Source organism: Cetorhinus maximus, chromosome 1, assembly GCF_964194155.1.
Source record: "Cetorhinus maximus chromosome 1, sCetMax3.hap1.1, whole genome shotgun sequence".
NCBI lineage: Eukaryota > Metazoa > Chordata > Chondrichthyes > Lamniformes > Cetorhinidae > Cetorhinus > Cetorhinus maximus.
In genome coordinates, this window is record NC_135879.1 from 31115156 (window position 1) to 31140874 (window position 25719).

Here is a 25719-nt window from a genome sequence, read left to right on the forward strand (position 1 = left end):
TCCTCGTAGATGAAATCCATGAAGTTTGTTTTAAGTTGATTTTGTAAAACAAAGTGCTTATTGCTTTTGTTGTGTTTTGGGGACAGTGTCACCATTTCCTACTGAAAGCCACCACTTTAAACTAATCTTCTCAAGGGTAAAGTATTTAGTGGACACTTTTGAGGCTACCAAGTGAGTCAGCAGGTCAGGAATGCTAAAATAGTCTAATAATCACACCCACCTCAGCCAATCTGGGACCACTGATATCACAAATATAGATTTATTTCCTCTCATTTGTTGTGCTCTGATGCTGTTTAAGCTCTCTTCAGACAGATTTCTCCCATCTTCAAGATCAAACACCAATTTATTCTGAAAGCTCGACCAGGGTATCAGAACATCACATTAAGAGGTAAGGCTAAATCTATATGAAGCACTGGTTAGGCCACTGTTGTTATGTGCAGTCTTGGGTGCAATGTTATAGAAATGAAAATAAAGTCAAACACAAATAAGATTCACCAAGATGAAAAATTATGAGAAAAGGCTTAAGACACACGTGTTCAATACCAAGTCATTTCCAGTTTAATAGAGGCTTTTAAAATTCTAAAGTTTTGATAGGATGAATAGGGAGCAATTATTTCCTCTGGCTTAGATGACAATCTAAAATTTGTCACTGTGTGAAGGGAGTTGAGACAAATTTGTTAAAGCAGAGAACGCAGTTAAAACGTGGAATGCCATCACAGGGAGTAGATGAGGCAGAGTTCATGAGAAACATAGGGCTGTAACCTCTGAGCTCCCCAGCATCAGATTTGGGAGGTACCGTGAAGATGTGCTGGGGAATCCCTCTGAAAAGGTTCCCAGCTAAGGGTTTGCATGGCAATTGCCCAGAAGGGCACACTTCCTCTGGGCAATTGCGCTGTGCTGGGAACCATCAGAAAATGGGGTTTAAATCACAAATGTCCGATGGTTTCGCCAGGGTTATACCAATAGTTACCTAGAAAATGTTAGAAGAATTAAAAGCTCTAACTTCCGAGTAGCTATTGTAAAGACGCCCCCCGCACGACTCCCGACCCCCCAGGGGACTCGCAACCCCCCAGACTAACCACCTCCTCCCCCACAGAATTCCCTGTTCCCTACCTGCCGATCCCCCGGCCATGGGATTCCCCTCACCTAACACACCTCCTGCCCCTGTGGGGCCAACTCTTACACCCCACCCCGCCCCTAATGTCTGATCCCCACTCCATGAAATTACAACCCCCCAGGCCCCCCAAATGTCCCTCCAACATCCTGACTTCCTTCCCCCTCCCCCACCTCCTTGAAGACAGAACCAAAGTGGTTGCTTTTAATTGCCCTAACATTTCCTTGTTCTCTATTATACATTCCCCCGTTTCAGGCTGTAAGGGACCTACATTTGTCTTCACTAATCTTTTTCTTTTTACATACTCGGAGAAGCTTTTACAGTCCGCTTTTATGTTCTTTGCAAGTTTATTCTATTTTCCCCCTCTTTTGGTCCTCCTTTGTTGAATTCTAAACTGCTCCCAATCCTCAGGCTTGCTACTTTTTCTAGCAACTTTATATGACTCCTCGTTGGATTTAATACTATCCTTAATTTCTTGTGTTAGCCACAGTTGGGCTGCTTTTCCTGTTTACATCTCTTGAAGAAAAAGTGAAGAAATATTTGAAGCACAGGAAGACATGTGTATTGAAGAGAACAAGGCAGTTGAACGATGGCCCTAATTAAGAGTTGGTACAGTCAAAGGACAGAATAGCTTCCTTCTGTACTGTAATTTATCATTCTAAGAAAGAAATTCATTTAAATTATTTGTACCTCAGTGAGAATAACTTTATTATACAATGGAACACTATTTGCAAGCTTTTGGACAAAAATCTTCTCTACTAAATTCTTGCATGCATACAGAAAGCTGCAGGTCAATTGCTTAGCAGCACGACACCATTGGGCTTCCCATCTCCCACCACCTCCCTCATCCCCTTTTCAGGGAATCAAGATTGGCCAGGATAGCTTTTGCCAAATCTGAAGGCGGCTTTAGAGTTCTGCATATTGAATAAGGTATGAGTTATAAGTATTGAATGCACATCTCTATCAGTCTTTTCCATGATGCTATGGTATTACAATGGGACAAGAAATTGAGGCAGGCCTTAAGAACTACCTCAGCTGACTGAAGCTGCATGGGTGCTCTTAAGCACCACACTACTATCTAAGCTAATTGGCCCTTCTAAAATGGCAATTACTAAGAAAATCTAGCTTTGTCAAACTTCTGAAAATAAATTTCAAAAACTATCATAAAACTCTAAGGAACTAAACTGACTTTTAAGAAAGGCAACGAGCCAAAATGGCGAACCAAAACAGACATGAGTTAATAGTGCCACTCGAGAGTAAAAAAAGTTTGAAGTGCAATTCAGAACAAACCCTAATGTTCAGCCAAGTAAGGGGAAATTACAGATAGTAAAAGGCTGCAAATGAAATTCAAAGGATAGTCTCCTTGGTGGTACTTCAATTCATGAAGAAAAATAAGATTCATATCTGTACATGGCAGGCAGAAGAACTTGTATATCATTGTGATTTAACATATTGTTTCATAAACAAGGGCGCTGCATGCCATATATGTACAGAATGTCAATTTCTTTAGACATATTCAAGTTTCAAGATTTTAAAAACATATCGTTTTAACAGTGCATATACAAAACATTGTCTTTTAGTTGGGCCACGTCAACGTGTCAAGCATATTGGAAATAGCATGCATTTTCAAGTAGCAGTTCAACACTGTGGGAACTTTAACACTACTATATGCTACAATTTTGCATTTGTGGTGTCATTACATTATAGTTTCAAGATCACTGGATTTGTGGCCATTAGTTGTCACCCTCTCCTCTCTGAGCCTCACAACAAGATTTGATCAATAACTTAAGCTGAGACTCCAGTGCAGTAATTCAGGTAGATGCTACATTATCAGAATACTGTCTTCATAGGAAATATTAAACCATGCCTACCTGTTCAGATGATCATTTAAGATTCCATGACACTATTCAAACAGCAGGAAATTCTCCCAGTGTCCTGGCCAACATTTCCACCCACTTCCTCCCCCATCTCCAACCACCCCATAACAAACACCAAAAAAGATCAACTAGTAAATCAATCTCATTGATGGTTGTGAGGCATTGCTGCCATTTCCCACTATATTTCATTTTTTAAAAATCACATTACTCGTGGGAAACTCAAGATAAATCATTTTTCTCAATACGATTAGAAAGGGAGTTACTGTCATTTAAAAAAAGCTAGCATTAACCTGTTAGTTTACAGCAAAACTTAAATTTATTTAGCACCTTTAACATTGTCAAATGTTCCAAGGCACTTGACAGTTGCATTATCAACCAACTATGTAATTTGGGAATGCACAATAGGCCAAAATTGAAGGAGCAGCATATCTTGGAATGTTGCAGGGCTGGAGGTGGTATAGGGATGGGGAAGAGTGAGGATATGAAGAGATTTGAAAACAAGGACGAGAATTTTAAAATTGAGGTATTGTTAAACAGGAATCAATGTAGGTCAGGGACCTTAGAGGTGATGGGTGTGCAGATCTCAATTGTTAGGATATGCTCAGAGTTTTGGGTGAACTCAAGTTCTCACAAGGAGAGAGGCTGTGAAGTGTAAACTCTAACAATAGCTACTGAGCATCTAAGTAAGGAGGTATGTAACAATGATGTCACACAGAAGAGAATGAGGAGAATCTGAGAGATGAGCAGAGGCTCATGCCCTAGTTCTTCGTTATCATCTACATAGTTGAGTGCGTAAATGAAGGTTATTTTGAAAAAGGATCTTTGCCTCCAGCCAGATCTCCGAGATTGAGACACCCAACATCCTCCAAGACAACCCAAAGACAACGATAGGTTGTGAGCAATGGGGGCTCCAACAAGAGAGACCAGCCAAGAAAACAAATGCAATGACCAAGTTCAGCCCCATATCCTGCATTTCACATTAGGCAAACATTAAGACATTACCTCCAAAATGAGATTTACATCTGTGGTCAGAGCCTGTACCCGGTGGAAACTAGCAATCAGGGAAATGGGTAGAAAACCTTGTTCATCCATCTTTCGCCGTAGAAAAAAATCTCTTTCCAGGTTCTCTGTACTGAAGTAATATTCGCTAAAAAAAAATTACTGATGTTAAAATACTTCCCAGCTGTCTTCATTAGGAAAGCATTGCTACAGGAACACAAGAAATGCTCACATACATTTGCCGTTTTATGTACTCCTTCAGTAAGGTTTCATCCACTGTGTACATCTGTGCTCCACTTCCATCATCATAATAGTACATCATGTTAGTGTTGTACTCTGGTATATATTGGTCAGAGGTGTCATATGAATGCTTGTACCCATATGGGTAATCGTAATTCACTGAGGAAAGAGTAATCTAAATCAGTTGTGTTAATGAAATTTACATTCATACTTTAAAGTTACATCATATAGTGCCCAACATCAACTTCCATAATTGCGCTGAGTACAGTTATTTCACGGGACTGTTTGAATTTGCGTACAACACACATTAATGAAATATAAGGCTGGAAAAGAGTATATTATTCACTTGCTCTAACAAAGCTTATTTCGCCAAACTGCTACTGTAATTTCAATTTCTTGGAGCAGAAGTATTACAGCAGACTTTGATGGAAACCCCAATTTCCTTCAAGAAAGGGGAATTTCCTTCGAGAAACACTGATGAAACATGATGTGATATCGTAAAAGTACCTCCTTCTGGAATTTAAAAATATTTCAGAGAAAAGTGTCAAAAAATCTATTCATCAATGAAGTTTACCTATGCGGATCCTTCTTGACTGGAATAATTAAAACAATGAATGGAAATACAGGATGTGATAAAACACTGGAAAATCCTGTAATCTCATGTGACAAAAAAATGTTACCTTTTCACCCAACACAAACCAGTATTTTTGTCATGAGTCATTCATCATTCCTGTTGCGCATCGTCTGGTAATCTGCTCTTAAGCCAAAAGACAAACCCTTAAACTCTAGAAAATTGACCTTAGGGCTTAATGTTTGTGGAATTCAGCCAGATCAAGCAGCAGATCCGAGACATCAATTATCTGTTCAGTTTTAGGAGGGTGGCTGCACATCCATATAGAAACATGCGAGGTCAGAATTAAGTTCAACTTTGGTATGTTCTATAGAGAGCCAGTTAATTGTTAACTGTTGAGGCCTCTACATGAATGAACCAAGCCAAGGCACCGCTACCAGGTTTCCTTAAATATTATTGTGTATTTGAATTTGTAGATGTTTTTTTAAAAATGGTTATCGTCTGTACAGGGCAATGGATTAGCCAAATATCCTGGGATGATGTGCATCTCCGACACATTCCTTCTTTACCTGCTGATGCCATGTGCTTACCTGGGTGTCCAGTATTTTAAGTTGTAAATGGACTTACTGTCGATGGGATTGGTAAACCAATACTGTTCACTTACCTCGCGAGTTTCCCCTGCCACGTCCTCTTCCGCGACCCCGACCTCTACCTCGGCCTCTGAAACTTCCTCGCACGCCGCTGCCTTCACTTCTAACACTGCCAACTTCATCGGCATCATCTCTTCTGTCTCTATCACGCTTGTCATCTCGGCGCCAACCTTTACAAAAATGAGTCTCTGTGTTATTCAAGTGCAGTTCCTAAGAAAAGTGCTCTGAAATTTTGTCCACTTGTAACCGGGCGCAATGCAGACCCACCAGCAGAGGTGAATACTGCTGAAGCACACAGGGGAGTGCGACGGTGTCTCAGAAACCTCAGAGCCATCAGGGTGGAAATGAAACCTCTCCAGAGTGAGGCTTATGGGTGCAATTGTTTTCTTTTGTTTAATTTTATAGCCCTCCAGGGATCAGAGGAGGTTTCAATGCCCCTCCCATCTGCCACTGGAAAGCTGCCTATTGCTGCTGCTAACCTCCCAGCTCTTCAGAATCTGGGAAAAACCTGACAACTTCACCAATTTGCTCCCAGGTGAGCACTTAGTTGCTGCTTGGGGGTAGATGGTGGCTAGTTTGACTGTGCCTCAGGCAAGATCACTAGGAGACAGGAATGTGTTAAGGAGCTGATCCTACATTTTCACATTTTACTTCCGGTCCCACCAAAGATATCTCCACGGGACTAGGAATGTTCTGTCCATTTTGTCTGTACTTTGTCAGTCTGGTTGCTGAAAATCTGCTCAAACGCAAATTATCAGGTCTAGATACAATCCAGTGAAACTCTTACATGGGTAATTTGCTTTAATCAAAATTGCTATATAAACATTTCCAATAGAAGCGCCAATGTAAAAGAGGTCCACACATTGCTATTCAGTTTTTATGTTGAGTCATGTAGTTTCCACTCTAATGCTGCCAACGATCACCTGATCACCAGCCTGTAACATTTCCCTGCAATACCACATGATGCTGTATAATCTTATTTCTCAATAAATTACTCAGCAAATTCTCTGGGAAAAAAAAGTATTTTGGAAAAATTGTTTTCCTCTCTAAATGTTCTTAATGTCCATGGTAACAATTTGAACAAAAGCACAAAATTTAACTATATTTTTCATAATAGAAAGTGACCATTGAATTTAATGTATTTTAGTATCTTCATACAAGTTTTTAAAGCCTTAATCTCTCCAACAAGGTGCAATGTTATTAAGAAGGACTGTCATTATTAGCTGAATGGAGATTGTACATATGCTCAAACTGCACAATTTCCCAGGACAAATCAATACCAGTTAACTGAACTGCTGGATATTTTTCTTCAGCTTCTAGTGATTCTGCTCAGCTGTTCTTCAGAATTCTTTGAAGAAAAAAGAGAATAAATTCCAGATGCTTTACTGAAGCAAAATTTATAGCGGATTTTTTAAGAAGTGCGTAGAATGAATAAATTAGTTTGTATAGATAACAACAGTAATACTGTTGCACTGTGCTTTAAACTCCAAAAAGGTGCTGTGCATTTTTACTTATCCATATCTGAGCCCATGTTATAAAGACAAGTTGAATATTGAGACGAAGTATTACCTGTGCTTTGCCGACAATTAGAAAATGCACATCTTCTAATTGCTGATATCCAAGAGACAAGGAAAGCAAAGATATGCACTCATGTCCTTCGCAATCAGCTGATTGTCAAGGTTCTATATAAAACAATCCTGGGTATATTTAAGCAAGCATCAAAAACTGCATTGTGCTTAAAAAAAATATTTAGGTCACTTACTTCTTGAATAATCATTTCTTTTGTTGTTTTGTAGCGATCGTGTCGTATCGGACTGAGATCGTGAACTGTTACGTGAGCTAGGCCTTTCTTGACCATCTTGTTTCACGTCTTCTAGGTGTAATGGAACCCATTTATGCTTGTTCGCTAAAATGTTTTTAAAACAAAATAGAAGTAATTGTGTGTGCTTACATTGGAATATCCTTCAATGTGATTTTATAGGAGCCAAACGTTCTAAAACGGGGAAATTATTTAAAAAAGTCTTTTGATCTGAACATCTAAACCAAAATATTTTCTCCCAAACATAACTAATGGTTTTCTACTTGAGCCACGATCTCTGAAAAGGAATTAGACTCAAAAATATGAAAACCATGAACAGAAATAGGTACACGAATAGCAAGAAGTTGAATTATTTGACTTCCCAAGTCACAAAGAAATGCAAAAGGAGTTTAAAAAATGATCCATTGATCATTATTTTATACCAGTGGACTATCAGCGAAGTACCACCACTTTCTACAAATGAATCACTTAAAAAAAAAAAATTATAGCCCACTGACAGCAGGCCATTGTACAGCTCTGAACTGTACAACTACGTTTTTTATAAGATCAGAGACACAAAGAAAAATAGTTTCTGTTAATCTACTGGTCATTTTAGCTTTATCCATGAAGCATAGTTTGTTTTATTTCAAATGACACACAATAGGTTCTAAATTAGATAACAAGCAAGGCAGAGAATACTTATTCTTATAATGGATTTATAGTCATTTGCTGGCAGTACAAAAAAAATTATGCATCTTGGATCAACTGTAAAAGAATTAACTGCACAAAACAGTCCATCCCAGTGTTCGTGGTCCATGTTCCTCCCACCCTATTCGTCTCACCCCATCAGCATATTTGCTTCTTTCTCATGACTGTACATAGTTTCCTAAAACACTGAAGTGCAACTTTGAACAAGGGCACTGAGAGTTGGATGAACGAGGGAATCTTAATCTCTTTCTAAAAATCTAATTTTGTTTGTATTTAATGTTTAACTTCGAACTGAAATTTACTATTTAAAAATTCTAAACTTCATCCAGGCTTAAGCAGCGATATAGAGGAAACTAGCTTAAACTGGTTTTTCTGTACCTGGTGCTGAGCTAACTCTTTAGTTTCAGGGCATATAAATAGGATGACTTTTAATGCGACCTTGAACAGAAGTGCTGGGAGTTGGGTCATAAAGGGAGTTAGGTGAAGAAGTAGGGAAGGAGGTGCTCCTTTCCTTTTTCTAACTTTGTCACGCTGTAGGAATTGGCTCTTACTATACTACAGAGGAAGAAGCTAGCTGTTTGGCAAGTATCTGGCACGTGGTTAAGGTTTATTCTATTCCTAAGGTTTAAAATAGAATACAAACTGGTAAAGTTAATAAAATACATAAAATGGAAAGTAATTAATTGACTAAAATAATTAAGTAGTTCATCAAAACACATCAAGATGGCGGGACAGGTGATGTGTCGTGGTTGCAGCATGTGGGTATTCCTGGATGCCTGTGATCAAAGGCAAACACGTCTGCAGTGTTTGGAGTTGGAGGAGCTTTGGCTCAGAGTCATTGAGCTGAAGGCCGAGCTGCAGACACTGCGCTGCATCAGGGGAGGGTAAGTTACCTGGATACTTTGTACCAGGAGGCAATCACACCCCTTAGGATTGGGTCTTCTGATTTAGTCAGCAGTCAGGGAGAGGAGAGTGTGACTGAGAGTGAGGCAGGTAAGGGGCACAGAGGTTATGAGGGCAGGAAATTAATCCATGGATCAAAAGATTAGTGTGGTAGAAGTGGGTTCAGGTACATGATCCAGTACTTTGCATCAGTCTTCACTACAGGGGATGCAAGTAATATCCCAGAAATAGCTGTAAATGGCGGGGGGGGAGAAATTATCACCAGGGAAGTGGTACTGAGAAAATTGTTGGAGCTGCAGGCTGACAAGTCCCTGGTCCTGATGAGCTTCATCTTAAGGTCTTAGAAGTGGTTGGTGAGATAGTTGATGCGTTGGTTTTAATTTTCTAAAATTCCTTAGATTGGGAGAATGTTCCATTAAATTGGAAAATAGCAAATGTAACTCCTTTATTCAAAAAAAGTGAGGGAGACAGAAAGCGGGAAGCTACAGGTCAGTTAGCTTAACATCTGTCATAGGGAAAATGTTAGAATCTATTATTATAGATGTTATAGCAGGGCTCTTAGAACAATTCAAGGTAATCAAGGAGAGTCAACTTGGTTTTGAGAGAGGGAAATCATATTTAATCTAATTTAATTTATTGGAGTTCTTTGAAGTAGTAACATGTGCTCTGGACAAAGATGAAATTGGTGGATGTATTGTACTTAGATTTCCAGAAGACATTTAATAAGGTGCCACATCTAAGGTTATTGTGGAATATTTTAACAAGTGATGTGCCACAGGAATCAGTGCTGGGGCCTCAACTTTTTGCAATTTATATGAATGACTTGGATGAAGGGACCAAAGTAATGGTTGCTAAATTTGCTGACAACACAAAGATAGGTAGGAAAGTAATTTGCGAAGAGAATATAAGGAGGTTACAAAGGAATATAGGTAGGTTAAGTGAGTAGGCAAACGAACATACAAAGTAGGAGCAGGAGTAGACTATTCAGCCCCATGAGCTGCTCAGCCATTGAACAAGGTCGATCCGATTGTAACCTCAACTCCACATTCCTGCCCAACTTCGATAACCTTTCACCCCTCTGCTTATCAAGAATCCATCTACCTCTGCCTCAAAAACATCCAAAGACTCCGCCTCCACCACCCTTTGAGGAAGAGAATTCCAAAGACCCACGATCTTCTGAGAGAAAATATTTCTCCTCATCTTGGCCTCAATGGGCGACCCCTTATTTTTAAACACTGAAATCGTCCATTTTGTCAGGAAGAATTAAAAAATTAACTAATTGGTGAGAGATTGCAGAGCTTCGAGATAGAGCGTTCTGGGTGTCCTAGTGCATGAAATGCAAAAGGTTATTATGCAGGTACAGCAAATAATTAGGAAAGCTAATCGAATGTTATCATTCATTGCGAGGGAAATTAAATACAAAAGTAGGGAAGTTATGCTTCAGTTATACAGGGCATTAGGCGACTTGATTGAAACATATAAAGATCCTGAGGGGTCTTGACAGGATGGATGTGGAGAGGATGTTTCCTCTTGTGGGAGAATCTAGAACTAAGGGTCACTGTTTAAAAATAAGGGGCTGCCCATTTAAGACAGAGGTGAGGAGAATTTTTTTCTCGGAAGGTCATGAGTCTTTGGAGAACTCTTCCTCAAAAAGCAGCGGAAGCAGAGTCTTTGAATATTTTTAAGGCAGAGCTCGGATTATTGATAAGCAAGGGGGTGAAAGGTTATTGGGGGGGCGGGGTTAGTTGGAAATGTGCAATTGAGGTTACAATCAGATCAGCCATGATCTAATTGAATGGCAGAGCAGGCTCGAGAGGCAGAGTGGCCTTCTCTTGCTCCTAATTTGTATTTTTGTTTTAAATGCACCTATGCCATTTGCCTCAATCTATCCATTCTTACCACTCTGGGTAAAGGAGGGGAATCAGAATAATCTCCATGACGGAACTGTTGACTAAAACAGATTATCAACAAATATAGAATGAGTTATTATCGCATGAAATAATCTAAGCTCAGCATGGTTTAGAAGAGGGCTTTATTTTGAAGTTTATGGTGTGCCAAGTAGTAAATAATGCAAAGTAATATTTGTGTCATCCACTACAGGTTGGATGAATCACCCAGATCCCAATAAAAGCCATTACAATGGGCTGCATAACTTCAATGCAATTTATGTTCACACAGCTTTCAGAATCTTGGAAATTCTGTTTCAGCAGGAGGCTATAGCAGAATGTACCTGGAGAGAAGTGTATGACACCAACTGGAAGGCTAAATGGTGAGAGAGAAAAAAAAATCTCTTTCCAGAAAGCACGAATGTCTATCTGCAATTTGTTACTGATTTTTTTAAACTTGGTGAACTTTGGCTGGAAAGCCATTTTTCCAGAAATATTGATTGCTGCAATGATTAGAACAAAACATTAAAATAAAACTATGAAATAATAATGATTGTGCAATTAACAACAATGAATAAAGATACACGATAGGCACTGATTTGCGTGTGTTTTATTCCTATGCCGAATATCTTATCATGGTTGTATATGGATGTTACTACATACAGACTTCCAGAAGGCACTTGATAAAGTCTCAAAGCCTCTCATAAGAAACTAAAGTTGAAGCTCATGGAAGGGAAGGGAAATTATTAACCTGGTTAGGAAACTGGCTGAACAGAAGGTGACACAGTAGTAACATTTCATCTTTTCATAGAAGAAACAGAAAAATTCCTCACCAGCTGTCAGGCTGAGCATGTCCCGATTCACTATTTACCAATCATCTTGAATTTAAACCTAGATCCCCTCCTTCCCCTGCTCTCCAAAACTTCACCTGTAAATAAGGTGCAAAAGTGATTCCAATGGTATTTAGTCTGGGAAGAAGGGGAGAGCAATTTGAATTTCATTTGTCTGATTTGTCATCTGCAAAAAAATTTGAACGTGTTCTGTTTATTCATAATGGCCAAGTTCATATCCCTGTCTGCTAGAGGTGCCAGCAGCTCCACAGCAAAATTTCTGCAAAAGAAACCATGACCGCCATAACCAGCCTACGACAACTAGTCTTCCTTTATTTGCTTTGACCGTTGCAAATTAGAAAGTAGAAATTTTGAAAAATTTTTGTGAGTGCACAGTACCCTCTCTTAACATTGGTTTTTGTTACTCCCATTGCTAGATGGCTCAGTAGGTAAATGCATCATATAGTGTGATACTAACCATACATAATATGCTAATTCCATGTCTAGCCCCTAGCCTCTGCTTGTCAGATATCACCAGGGAAGTAAAAATTTGTTAACGCTGCCTCAAATTCTCACTTAGGAGTAAAGATGGGGCTACACCTGAATATCCTATTTCTGATTCCTAATAAGTAATCCTTGCAGGAATACAAGCACATGCAAGAGGGAGTGGAGGAATTAAGTGCAAGAACAAGAGGAAACAGAGGGGGATGGTGGGCAGCAGTAAAACCAAGAAAGATTCTTTTAAATACATTTTTGGGTGTGGTGTTGATCCCCATTTTATTGCCTAGGGGGATCAGGGCAAATGTAGTTACCAAGCAAGCTCAGGGCCAGGTCAGCACGTCAGCAAACAGTTACAATCTCGGCAAGGGAAGGAGGGTTGTTTGCTATGTGAAAGTGTGAGTCATCTATCTGATGCTAATTTTCCAGATCTACTCACTATCAATATTTCCTCCAATTTGGGCAACATGTTTTCAATTTATACTTCAGCAATAAAAAATGTAAAATCTTGATCTGAAAAAACCCAAATTGAGCTACTAGATTGATCATAAGAATCTTCCCAAGGAAGACGACGTCTCATTCAGATCTTGTCAACAAGCTTAAAACAACTGGATTGGAGAGCTTTCACTTTGAAAGAAGCTGAAAGCTGTGTCTGTTACTTGAAATTCAGCCTGAGTTTTGCAACATGACCAAAGCAAGTACTAGAAGGAAATTTCTATCCTAAGCTCTTCAATTTGCTCAGTTACAGAGAACTGTAAATGGCTCCTGAGGATAAAATTCAACCTTCTGCATTTGGAGTGAAGACCAGTCACCTCCAAAATAAAAAGTTGAAAAACAAAAGAAAAACGTTGCATCCTTGTTCAAAAAAAAGGGAGTCAAATAAACCTGTTAACTACAGACCAGTCAGGCTAATGTGGCAATGGGGAAATATCTAGAGACAATAAGAGGACAACATTGTCACTTGAAGGTTAATAAATGAGAGCCAACATGGATTTGTTAAAGGCAAATCATGTCAGTCAAACCTGCTCGAGTTCTCCGATTAAGTAAAGAAAAAGGTTAATAAAGAATCTGTATGTGGGTTTTCAAAGGTGTTTAAGTGCTACAATATAAATTTGTCAGTGAAAATCAAGCCCATGGGATTAAAAGGGTGGCGGCAGCGTAGCTACAAAATTGGCTATGAGATAGAAAGCAGGTGGTAGTGATGGATGTGTGTTTCAGATTGGAGAGGAGTATACAGTGGTGTCTCCCGGGGGTCAGTATTTGGACCATCCTTCTTTTCAATACATATTAAAGGACTAGGGCTTGGGTATTAGTGACATAATTTCAAAATTTTTTTGCAGATGACATGAAACTTGGAAATGTAGTAAACAGCAAGGAGGACTGTCGCAAGCTTCAAGAACACACACCTGGCAGATTAAATTTAAGGCTGCGTTTGCTGACAACGCTGTGCATGCGCAATTCAACTGTTTCTCTGCCATGCTTGCTGTTTTGCAGACACATGCAGCCATGAGCACATTGTTATCAGACTGACAGCAGAACAGGACTTCATAGATCTGACACTGCTAGACTGAAATTAATTCAGTGTCAAAGAAAACAAACGTTTTGCACCATTTTAATGCAGAAGTGGATAATTTAAAGCAGCAAACTAATGAACAGAAAATCTTGGAGACACTCAGGCAGCATCTTGCGTTGAATGCCTCTAGAGTTTTCTGTTTCCAAGTTGCAGCATCGGCAATATTTTGCTGGTCTCTTTTGTGAATTATTAATGATGGTTCTTTGACAATCATGCAATATTAGGAGGGGGAGCTGGTCCTGAAGATGTTAAGATGCATACATTTCCTGCCTAAAAAACCCATGTTTTGAATGCAGCAGAGTGACATCTGCCTGGACCAGTGTGCATGTGCAGATGGCAATTTTGCATTGGCAGGAGACACTAAATTTAATGCCATGAAGTGTGGAGTGGTGTATTGTAGAAGGGCGCTAAAACAGAGAGACCTGGAGGTTTAGGTTTGTTGGTGGCAGGTCAAATTAATGAGGCCATTGAAGTATAGAGGACTCTGTGCTTTATAAATAAGAGGCTTAGAGTGCAAATGCAAAGAAATTTGTAAATCAATTGTTAGGCCTCAGGTGGAATAATGTTTCCAAGGCTTTGGAGACTCTGCAGAGAGAATTAACTAGAATGGTATAGGGATGGGGGTCTCCAGTTATGTGCAGAGACTAGAGAAACTGAGGTTGTGGTCCTTAGAATTGAAATGTTAAGGGGAGATTTAATTTAGGTGATGAAAATGTATAAAGGTTTTTATAGAGTTGGACAATTTATCTTGCAGGAAATGTCAGCAACCACAGGGAAGATGAGGAGAGTTTTCTTTTTATTCAGGCCGCTGCATCTGAAATGCATTGCCTGAAAGGGAGGTAGAAGCAGTTTCAAAAATAACTTTTGAATGTATATCCAAGGAATTAGATACACATTAAAAAAATAACTACTTGCAGGGCTATGGGGAAAGAGCAGGAGAGTGGGACTAATTGGAAAATCCCAAGAGCTGGCACAGGTACCTCCTACTCTGCTGTAAGGTTCTGATGTTAAGTCTGTTGAATTATTGAATGACATGACAGGCCTTCTGTATTGCATGATTCCACAAAGACTGACTCTGATTAATCCGTTGAGGTTGAAGGCCCAACTCCCCAGCTGCTGTCTAACCTACCCTTCAGGCAACATGGAGCGTTTGTTAAGTTGAACTTTGTGAGTAGGAGCATGCCCCCGGAAATTGCTATCTATTCAGTGACTTTAAAACGTAATACCACCAAGCAATCTCCGTTTGATGCCGTGTTTGTCAGTGCCAGCACATTTTAACCCAAACTTGACAATGAATTCCAGTAGAACCTTGAAAACCAACAGATGACTAACTGCAGCATAAGAAGTTCTACCTATCAATAGGGTTGCTTGCACAAACATACAAAGTGATGCTTTGATTTCAGGCACTGCAAAGCACATAATACTGTGGATAAAACTTTGAATATTCTAAAAGGATGTGAAAAAAATAATTTTGTCTAAAAAAAAGTACAATCAGAAAGAACAGCAAGCAAGGAGAACAAAACCCCCACAATACAGAAATGATGCATCAAACCAGGAAAGGCAGCCTTTGTCTCTCAACATTAAACACTTGTACTGGGAATATACCCGCAATGATTCTAAAGCTTGCTTCCTCAGCATTCTTAATGTACTGAAGTTCTCAAAAGGTATGCAAGTACTCAAGTTCTCAAAAGGGCTGTGGGTGGCGAGGGAGGGGGGAGGGGGAAGGTGCAGTTGCTCAAGCCCCATTCTAGAGAATTAAGCCTGTAATCTAGGGCAACACTTCAGTGCAATAGCGCGAGGGTGCTAGAGTTGAAAGTACTGTCTTTCGGATGAAATATTAAACCAAGGCTTTGCCTACTCTCTCAAATAGATGTAAACGATCCTATGGCACGATCTGAGAAGGAGTGGGGGTTGCAGGTGGTGCCTTGGAAAACATTTAACCCTTAAATCAACACTGAGAAACAAGATTATCTCACTGCTACTTGTGGGACCTTGCTGTGTGCAAGCTGGCTGCCATGTTCTCCTACATTAAAATAATAACTACATTTCATAGTACTTCACTGGCTGTGAAGCACTTTTGAGGCATCCCGAGGCCACAAATAAAACTACAAAGTGCAAGTTCTATTACTGGCCATCATTGGAGAAAAAAAAATTTAAGTCTATATTTCAGAAAAACCATTTTTTAAGTAGTACTGTAAATACATGACTTGTGGATTTGTTTAAACATCCAACCCCGGTAGCAATATCATAATGGTCTCCATTTTGTTTTCATTTAAAATTTTAGGAAATCAGTTAAATAACAGCACTATGCAAATACATAAGCCATTAAAGTATTATCAAGATTATTAAAAAATGCCTACCAGCAAGAAGAATTTGGTCAATTTGTAGTTACTTGCATCTGAAGAAAACACTTGCCCGGAAATAAGAGCTGCTTATAAGAAACCCAGCCATCAACCATATTGGGGGGGGGAAACATATGAAGAAAATGTATTTATGCCTCAGTTACCATTATGGGCAAGATCATGAGTTTGTAGTGTAAATTGTGACCTTACTGTTTGGCTGGTTTACTTATGGAAATGAACTGAAAGAAACTAAACTGAAAACTGCTATCTGAATGCAGACTGGAATGATGCAGAAACTCTTAATTTATCCATATGCACTGCTAAACTTTTCACAGGGATTAGAGACAAGGTGATTTTGTTAAGGTTCTCCTATCAAGCTAAGTCACACCTTTGATGGTTTAAAAATATAACAATTAACTTTTAAAGCCCCATTTAAGTCTGCTTTCACATTTCTTCTAAGGACCCACAGCAATGTCTGTAAGGTGCAAGTGTGATCACAACACTGTTGGAGCTATTTGACTCCAAGTTGAATATTATATGAAGTAATAAAAAAGCAAAATACTGCCAAAGGTGGAAATCTGAAACAAATGAAATGCTGAAAATACTCAGGCCAGGAATGTAACCTCTCCTGCCTTCCACTCTGTCAGACATTCCCTTTTGTTCTTTCTGCCTTTTCCCTGTCTCTATACTTGCTAAAAACATGTTACATCTTTAACTTTTAAAGTTCTGACGAAAAGTCATAGATTTGAAATGCTAACTTTTTCTCTTTCCATAGATGTTGCCTGTCATGGAATATTTCCAACTTTTTTTCATTTAAATGTATTTGTTTTTCTGCATTATCATGCTTGTGAACCTCAGATTTGGAGAAGGTTAGCTAGGATGCAGGAAAGGATCACAATATAACCCTTAGGAGTTTCTGTACAAAGCATGCTACCTTTCTTCCCCTTTTGTGAAGATCCCTGGGATTCATCTTCAATGGTTGACTTTTCCTCGTCATCATTTTGCTGTGTTTCTCGGTTTTCTTTGCTTTCACTGTTGTCTTTCTTTTCAGTCTTGTCTTTTTTCTTATTTTTATTCAGAGGCTTTTTGTTTGGTTGGTTCATGATGTTATGGTGCTATAAAAATGAAAGAGATTCAAAAACTAATATTCAGAATTGCACATTTCAATACAGTATAACCTTTCAAATCAACTATCCAAAAATCCAGTGATTATCCCATGTATTCTAAGTTAAAACCATCTAAAAGCAGCTATGTAGCAAGGGTATACTGGTAAATTCAATCTTTGGGCCAAATTCAGCCAGAGAAATTCAAACTTGAATAGCACAATATGTAGAATAGAGAGAGAAACTAATTACCAATTCCTCTGGTGTGGGAGTCAAGCATTAGCATTAAAATTATAGCTCGGTCATGGTGGCTTTGCACAAAGGATAATGCGAATCTGGAACTCTCTTCAAAGTTATTGATGTTAGTCAATTGAAAGTTTAAATTCTTATGGCAAAGGGCTCAGGCACAAGATAACAAGGCGGAAGTTAAGTTTTACAAAAAGACAAGAGTTTAAAACAAAGTTCCACTTAATATGCTGGAGTAGATGGGGGAAATAGATCAGTGTTTTCCCCATGGTATATATTTGTGGGTCACAGAAGAAACTCCTTCAGACATTCTGAGCTAGTGATCAACATGTTGAAACTTCTTCTATATAGAAAACAAGCCTTTGCCATCAATGACAGGTGGAAAAATATGATCAGAATGTTGTTATAAACCTTTAGTGGAAAGGAAAAGATAGTGGTCAGTGCACAGAGTAGGTGTATCTTAAAGGACTGCATTCCAAAGCACTCCTGGCTGGTCTCCCACATTCTATGCTCCATAAACTTGAGGTCATCCAAAACTCTGATGCCCCTGTCTTAGCTCGCACCAAGTCCCGTTCCCCTATCCTGCGCTCGCTGATCTACAAGCAATGTCTTGATTTTAAAATTCTCATTCTCATTTTCAAGTCCCTCCCCATCTCTGCAATCTCCTTCGACCCAATGCCTCAGAAATATCTGTGAGCCTCTAATTCTGGCCTCTTATGCACTTCCAATCATAATTGTTCCACCATTTGTGGCTGTGCCTTCAACTGCCTTAGCCAAAACTCTTGAACTCCCACTCTACACCTCCCTGCCTCGCTTTCCTCCTTTAAGACAATTCTTAAAACCTACCTCTTTGACCAAGCTTTTAGTCATCTGACCAAATATCTCCTTGTGTAGTTTGGTGTCATACATTGATTTATAATGCCCGTGGTGCGCCTGAGGGCTCATTACATTAAAGGTGCTACATAAATATTTATTGTTGTTACATGACAAGGTAATTTCCCCTATTGGATAACAAGTGTGCTTTTGGGGAAATAGTTTGAATGCAAACAGAGAAACCTTTTATAATCTCAGATACAGATTGAATTAAAAGATTAATTCTTCACTAGAGAAACCATTTAAAAGGCAGTGTTGCACCTCGTTTCATATTGGGGGAATCATTTCAATATAAAAGCAAGTGCACTGCATAGTAACATACCTCTTTATTAGCGATTTCCCCTGGAGTAGGCCAGTTTGTGATGTCACTAAAGTCACTTGCCTAAAATAGGAAGAAAAAGTATATCATTCAAAAATTCAACAGACTTAACACACAATCTTACAGCACAGAAGATGCCATTGGACCTGTTCTGGCTCTCTGAAAGAGCCATCTGATTAAACCCAGGCCCCTGTTCATTTACCACAAAAAAATCTGCATTCCAAGCATATATCCAATTCTCTTTGACAAGTTACTATTGAACCTACCTTTTCCACCCCCTTTTTCCAGATCATCACTTGCAAAAAATTTTTTCCAGATCATCACTCGTAAAAAAATTCTCATCTCCCCTGTGATTATCGAACCTCCTGGAAAGAGTTTATCTTTAATTTACTCTGTCAAAACCCTTCATGATTTTGAACACTCCTTAAATTTCCCCTCAACATTTTCAGCTCTAAGCAGAACAATCCCATCTTTCCATATAACTGAAATCCCTCAGCCCCTGTATCATTTTGGTAATCTCCTCTGCGCCACCCTAACTATATGCAAATGAGATGAGGCATTTAATGATCGTTTCATGACAAGGTGTAAAATAAATCACAGGTTTAAAAGTTGCTGATATTTATTAACTTCAAGAACTTAGGTAACTTGAAGAGCATGCAGTTGCAACATCAGGCTCCTTTTATAAAAAACTGACATATTATGGGGGTACCTCCTAAAATGTCATTCCAGCAATGGCAGCTGATGGATAAAACTGCAACAGTGTGGATTCTCAACATTAAATCCCTAATTGCATCCATTCATCAATACCTCTGTGACTGTCCTCGCATTCCAAGGTGCTTTACTGGATCATTACAAAGCAAAATTGGACACCAAGTTGCATAGAGAGATATTGGGGCAGCTGGCCAAAAGCTTGGTCGCAGATTCAGTGTCTTCAAGGAGGAAAGCGAAGTAGAGAGGTAGAGGAAAGGAATTCCAGGGCATATGGGCCTAGGCATCTGAACGTGCGGCCACCAAAGGTGGAGCAATTAAAATCAAGGATGCTCAAGAGGCCAGAATTAGAGGTGGTGCAGATATCCTGATGGTAGAAATTACTGACATAGAGAGAGGTAAGGCCATGGAGGGATATGGAAACATAAAATGAGAATTTTAAAATCCAGACATTGCTTAACAGGAGCCAACATAGATTAGTGGGCACAGGGGTGATGGGTGAACTGGACTTGGTGTAAATGACAACATAGGAAGAAGTTAGGAAGACTTCAAGGCAACTCTGGCACATGTATTATAACACACACTAAGTTTTGCTTATCCATCACCCTGTGCTTACTGACCTACACAGGATCCTGATTCACCAACAGCCTGATTTTCAAGTTCTCGTCCTTGATCATATATAGATTTTTTTTTTACATTGTTCCATGGTCTCACCCATCTCTATTTCTGTAACCTCCTACAGCCTTACATACTCCAAGAACTATGTTCCTCCAACTCTGGCCTCTTGTGCAATCCCCGCTCCTTTCACTGCACCATTTGTGTATTCAGTCATCTTGGCTCTAAACTCTGAAATCCCTTTCCTAAACCTCTCCACCTCCCTCTCTCCTCCTAGACAATTATTAAAAGAGATAGATTTTAACAAAGCTTTTGGCAATCTATCCCAATATCTCCTCCTTCAGCTCAGTGTCAAATTTTGGTTGTGCTCGTCTGAAACAGGGAGAAATGTTTTTAAGTTAAAGGCGCAATATAAATATTAGTTGCTTCTGTTGATCGAATAGGTTTTGTGAATATGATAAAATTGCAAACAGGTCACTGCTGAATAGAATCAAGTGTGCATATGCTGCACAAAGTCCCCCATGCTCATCACCCCAGTGTCCCTGTGGTTGCCTTTAAAAATCTCTCATCTAAAAGCCCTCCAAGGCTTCACTACATTAGCTTTGCAATCTTAAACACTATTTCTTAAAATACATCCTCCAATTGTGGTTTATGCCTGCCACCTTTTCCATTCTACCGATGACAAATCCTTCAGCCACTAACCCTTCACATTATGGGGTTCCCATCGAAAATCTCTAAATTACCCCCTCCTTTCAAACGTTTTGTCCAAACTTATTTCTTTAAGCAGTGTCCTTCAACAACTTCTTTCCTATTTCTTGATCAGTGTTCATTAGTTTTTCAAGGCAAGCAGTACATAAATTTATGTGCTAGCAGCAACAAATGCACAAATTGCTTCCGTTTGTTGTTGTAAGCCTTCAAAGTCAAGGATTCTTGGGATGCCAGAAACCTGATGACTCATCGAAAAGTGACTCAGGGCTTGAATAAGATAGCACTGTCACAATTATCCTGCAGCTCACTGTAATCGGCTATTCTTATAGTGAGGACCCAGACAGCAGACAATAGCACACAGAGTTTCCTTTGAAGAGAGGGGTGGGAGAATAACATCAAGCCAAAATCCATGGATACTTTCCACAAATAATAGCTTTAGGTGACTTTTTTCATTTGGTTCTAAAGCTCAGCAGCTTTCGCCCGAAAGCCTCTGATCTATGTGCTATGCAGAGCAGAGGCCTGTAAGAGATGGGAGAGGAGCAAAGTGTGCAATTCAGACCAAGTATTATACATAAACTAGTAAGAGGAAATATTACAAGCTCACAGGGTACAAATTTCATCAAAAGAGCGGTGTTCACAGGTAGTTCAGATTTTTTCTCCTCCCTTTTACCAACCCCTCAATGAGATACCGTTTGGTGGTGGAGGGTGAATATTTGTGGAAAGGGTGCCATTCAAGCGGGTTTTGTCCTGGATGGTGTTGCACTTCTTGAGTGTTGTTGCAGCTGCACCCATCCAGGCAAGTGGAGTATTTCATCACACTCCTGACTTGTGCCTTGTAAATGGGGAAAGGTTTTGGGGAGTTAGGTGGTGCATTACTCTCTGCAGAATTCCTAGTCTCTGACCTGCTCTTGTAGTCACAGTGTTTATATGGTTAGCTCAGTTCAATTTCTGGTCAATGGTAACCCCCACGATGTTAATATTGGGGCAGTGATGGTAATGCCATTGAACATCAAGGAGCGATGGTTGGATTCTCTCTTATTGGAGATGGTCATTGCCTGACACTTGTGGTGCGAATGTTACTTGGCAGCCCATGCCTGGATATTGTCCAGTTCTTGCTGCATTTGGGCATGGACTGCTTCGGTATCTGAGGAGTCACGAATGGTGCTCAACATTGCACAAATGGTGCTCAACATTGCACAATCAGCAGCAAACACCCCACTTCTGACCTTATGATGGAAGGTCGGTCATTGATGATGCAGCTGAAAATGGTTGGGCCGGCCTGGGACACTACCCTGAGGAACTCCTGCAGTGATGTCCTGGGACTGAGATGACTGACCTCCAACAACCACAACCATCTTCCTTTGGTTGGAGTCATACCTAGCACAGTGGAGATTTTTCCACGATTCCCATTGACTCCAGTTTTGCTAGGGCTCCTTGATTCCACACTCAGTCAAGTGCGGCCTTGATGTCAAGGACAGTCATTCTCATCTCACCTCGGGAGTTCAGCTCTTTTGTCCATGTTTGAGCCAAGGCTGCAATGAGGTCAGGAGCTGAGTGGCCCTGGCAGAACCCAAACTGGGCATCAGTGAGCAGGTGATTACTAAGCAAGTGCTGCTTGATAGCACTGTTGATGACCCCTTCCATTGCTTTACTGATGATCAAGAGTAGACTGATGGGGCGGTAATTGGCCAGGTTGGATTTGTCCTTTGTGTGTAGAGGACATGCCTGGGCAATTTTCCACATAGCCGGGTAGATGCCCGTGATGTAGCTGTACTGGAACAGATTGGCTAGGGGGCACAGCAAGTTCTGGACTAGTACTATTGTCAGGGTCCATAGCCTTTGCAGTGTCCAGTGCCTTCAGCCATTTCTTGACATCACGTGGAGTGAATTGAATTGGCTGAAGACTGGCATCTGTGATGCTGGGGACCTCCGGAGGAGGAGGTAGAGATGGATCATCCACTTGGCACTTCTGGCTGAAAATTGTAGCAAATGCTTCAGCCTCATCTTTTGCACTGATGTGCTGAGATCCTCCTTCATTGAGGATGGGGATATTTGTGGAGCCTCCTCCAGTGAGTTGTTTAATTGTCCACCAACATTCACGACTGGATGTGCTTCACAGCTAAATTTGATCCGTTGATTGTGGGATGGCTTAGCTCTGTCTATCACTTGCTGCTTATGCCGTTTGGCACACAAGTAGGCCTGTGTTATAGCTTCACCAGGTTGATGCCTCATTTTTAGGTATTCCTGATGCTGCTCCTGGCATACCTTCCTACACTCTTCATTGAACTAGGGCTGATCCCCTGGCTTGATAGCAATGGTAGAGTGGGGGATATGCTGGGCCATGAGGTTACAGTTTGTGCTCAAGTACAATTCTCCTGCTGCTGATGGCCCACAGCACCTCATGGATGCCCAGTCTCAAATGGCTAAATCTGTTCGAAATCTATCCCATTTAGCACAATGGTAATGGCACACAACACAATGGAGGTCATCCTCAATGTGAAGGCAAGACTTTGTCTCCACAGCAACTGTGCAGTGGTCATTTCTACCGATACTGTTATGGACAGATGCATCTGCAGCAGGCAGAGTGGTGAGGATGAGGTCAAGTATGTTTTCCCCTCTTGTTGGTTCCCTCACCAACTGCCACAGACCTTGTCTAGCAGCTGTGTCATTTAGGACTCGGCCAGCTCAGTCAGTAGTGTTGCTACTGAGCCACCTCTTGGTGATGGACATTGAAACCCCCACCCAGAGCACATTCTGTGCCCTTGCCACCCTCAGTGCTTCCTCCAAATGGTTTTCAACATGGAGGAGCATGGAATCATCAGCTGGAGGAGGTTGGTACAAGGTAATCAGCAGCAGGTTTCCTTGCTCATGTTTCACCTGATGCCATGATACTTCATGGGGCCTGCAGTCGATGTTAAGGAGTCCCAGGGCAACTCTCTCCTGACTGTATATCACTGTGCCATCACTTCTGGATTACCAGCGACAATACCATTCCGCCATCGCCTCCCCTTATGGGAGAAACATGGAACTTTCTTGGTCTGTCTAGATGGACTACTTTACTTTTGCTTCTTTGGTCATTGTTACTTTCAGAGTAATTTAACGATCATTAATGTGGGCATCAAGCTCACAACCTGCTCAGCAACAATCAATGCCAAACACAGTGCTATGTTTATTTCACATAATACTTAGGCAGTAACTTGTTTAATCTTTTTTGAACTGATGTTCTTGTAGAAGATTCAAATGGAAAGGCTGCAGCAGCAAAATCAGTAGAGTTAATAAATCTGGGCTCTGCCTCTTGCAGTATGAATCTTAATAAAGGAAACTACGATAGTATGAGGCGCGAGTTGCTATGAAGGATTGGGAAACGTTACTTGAAGGGATGATGGTGGATAGGCAATGGCAAACATTCAAAGAGCACATGGGTGAACTGCAACAATTGTTTATTCCTGTCTGGTGCAAAAGTAAAACAGGAAAGGTGGCCAAACCATGGCTTACGAGGGAAATTAGAGATAGTATTAGGTCCAAGGAAGAGGCATACAAATTGGCTAAAAAGAAACAAACCTGGGGATTGGGAGTTTAGAATTCAGCAAAGGAGGACCGAGGGATTGATTAAGAAGGGGAAAATAGAGTACCAGAGTAAGCTTGCAAGGAACAAAAAAGCTGACTGTAAAAGTTTCTATAGGTATGTAAAGACAAATGTAGGTCCCTTACAGTCAGAAACAGGGGAATTTATAATGGGGAACAAAGAAATGGCTGACCAATAAATACATACTTTGGTTCTGTCTTCACAAAGGAGGACACAAATAACATACCAGAAATGTTGGGGAACACAGGGTTTAGTAAGAGGGAGGAACTGAAAGAAATCAGTATTAGTAAGGAAATGGTGTTGGGGAAATTGGTGGGATTGCAGGCAGATAAATCCCCAGAGCCTGATAATCTACATCCCAGAGTACTTAAAAGAAGTGGCCCTAGAAATAGTGGATGCATTGGTGGTCATCTTCTGAGATTCTATAGACTCTGGAACAGTTCCTACAGATTGGAGGGTAGCCAATGTAACCCCACTATTTAAAAAGGGAAGTAGAGATAAAACAGGGAATTACAGACCAGTCAGCCTGACATTGGTAGTGGGAAAAATTCTAGAGTCTATTATAAAAGATGTAATAGCTGAGCACTTGGAAAACAGTGGAAGAATTGGACAGAGTCAGCATGGATTTAGGAAAGGGAAATTATGCTTGACAAATCTACTGGAATTTTTTGAGGATGTAACTAGTAGAGTTGATGAGGGGGAGCCAGTAGATGTGGTTGATTTGGACTTTCAGAAGGCTTTCGACAAAGTCCCACATAAGAGATTAGCGTGTAAAATTAAAGTGCATGGGATTGGGGGTAGTGTATTGGGATGGATAGAAAACTGATTGGCAGGCAGGAAACCAAAAGTAGGAATAAACAGGTCTTTTTCCGAATGGCAGGCCTTGACTAGTGGGGTACCGCAGGGATCGGTGCTGGGACCCCAGCTATTCTTAATATATATTAATGATTTAGATGAGGGAACTAAATATATCTTCAAATTTGCAGATGACACAAAGCTGGGTGGGAGGGGAAGTTGTGAGGAGGGTGCAGAGATGCTTCAGTGTGATTTGGACAAGCTGAGTGGGCAAATGCATGGCAGATGCAGTATAATGTGTATAAATGTGAGTTATCCACTTTGGTAGCAAAAAACAGGAAGGCAGGTTATTATCTGAATGGCTATAAATTGAGAGAGGGGAATGTGCAACAAGACCTGGGTGTCCTCGTACACCAGTCGCTGAAGGTAAGCATGCAGGTGCAGCAGGCGGTAAAGGCGGCAAATAGTATGTTGGCCTTCATAGCAAGAGGATTCGAGTACATGAGCAGGGATGTCTTTCTGCAATTATACAGGGCCTTGGTGAGACCACACATGGAATATTGTGTGCAGTTTTGGTCTCCTTATCTGAGGAAGGATGTTCTTGCTATAGAGGGAGTGCAACGAAGGTTTACCAGGCCGATTCCTGGGATAGCGGGACTGACATATGGGGAGAGATTGAGTCGGTTAGGATTATATTCACTGGAGTTCAGAAGAATGAGGGGGGAAATCTCATAGAAACCGATAAAAATCTAACAGAATTAGACAGGGCAGATACAG

At 40.4% G+C, this 25719-nt stretch overlaps 1 protein-coding gene across 5 annotated transcripts in view; it reads right to left on the reverse strand.

Annotated features, from left to right (window-relative positions):
- The window catches only part of LOC144679143 (la-related protein 1B-like), a 102978-nt gene that overhangs the window by 47491 nt on the left and 29768 nt on the right, over positions 1-25719 (reverse strand). For all 5 annotated transcript variants that reach the window (XR_013576257.1, XM_078539525.1, XM_078539507.1 and 2 more), the window contains 6 exons: positions 18534-18593; positions 16924-17104; positions 7214-7357; positions 5466-5621; positions 4227-4389; positions 3994-4138 (listed from right to left, as the gene is read on the reverse strand). Coding sequence is in view for 4 of the 5 variants with exons in the window: in XM_078539525.1 (XP_078395651.1) it covers positions 3994-4138; positions 4227-4389; positions 5466-5621; positions 7214-7357; positions 16924-17104; positions 18534-18593 (849 nt within the window). In the remaining variant the exon portion in view is untranslated. The remainder of the gene's footprint in view (positions 1-3993; positions 4139-4226; positions 4390-5465; positions 5622-7213; positions 7358-16923; positions 17105-18533; positions 18594-25719) is intronic.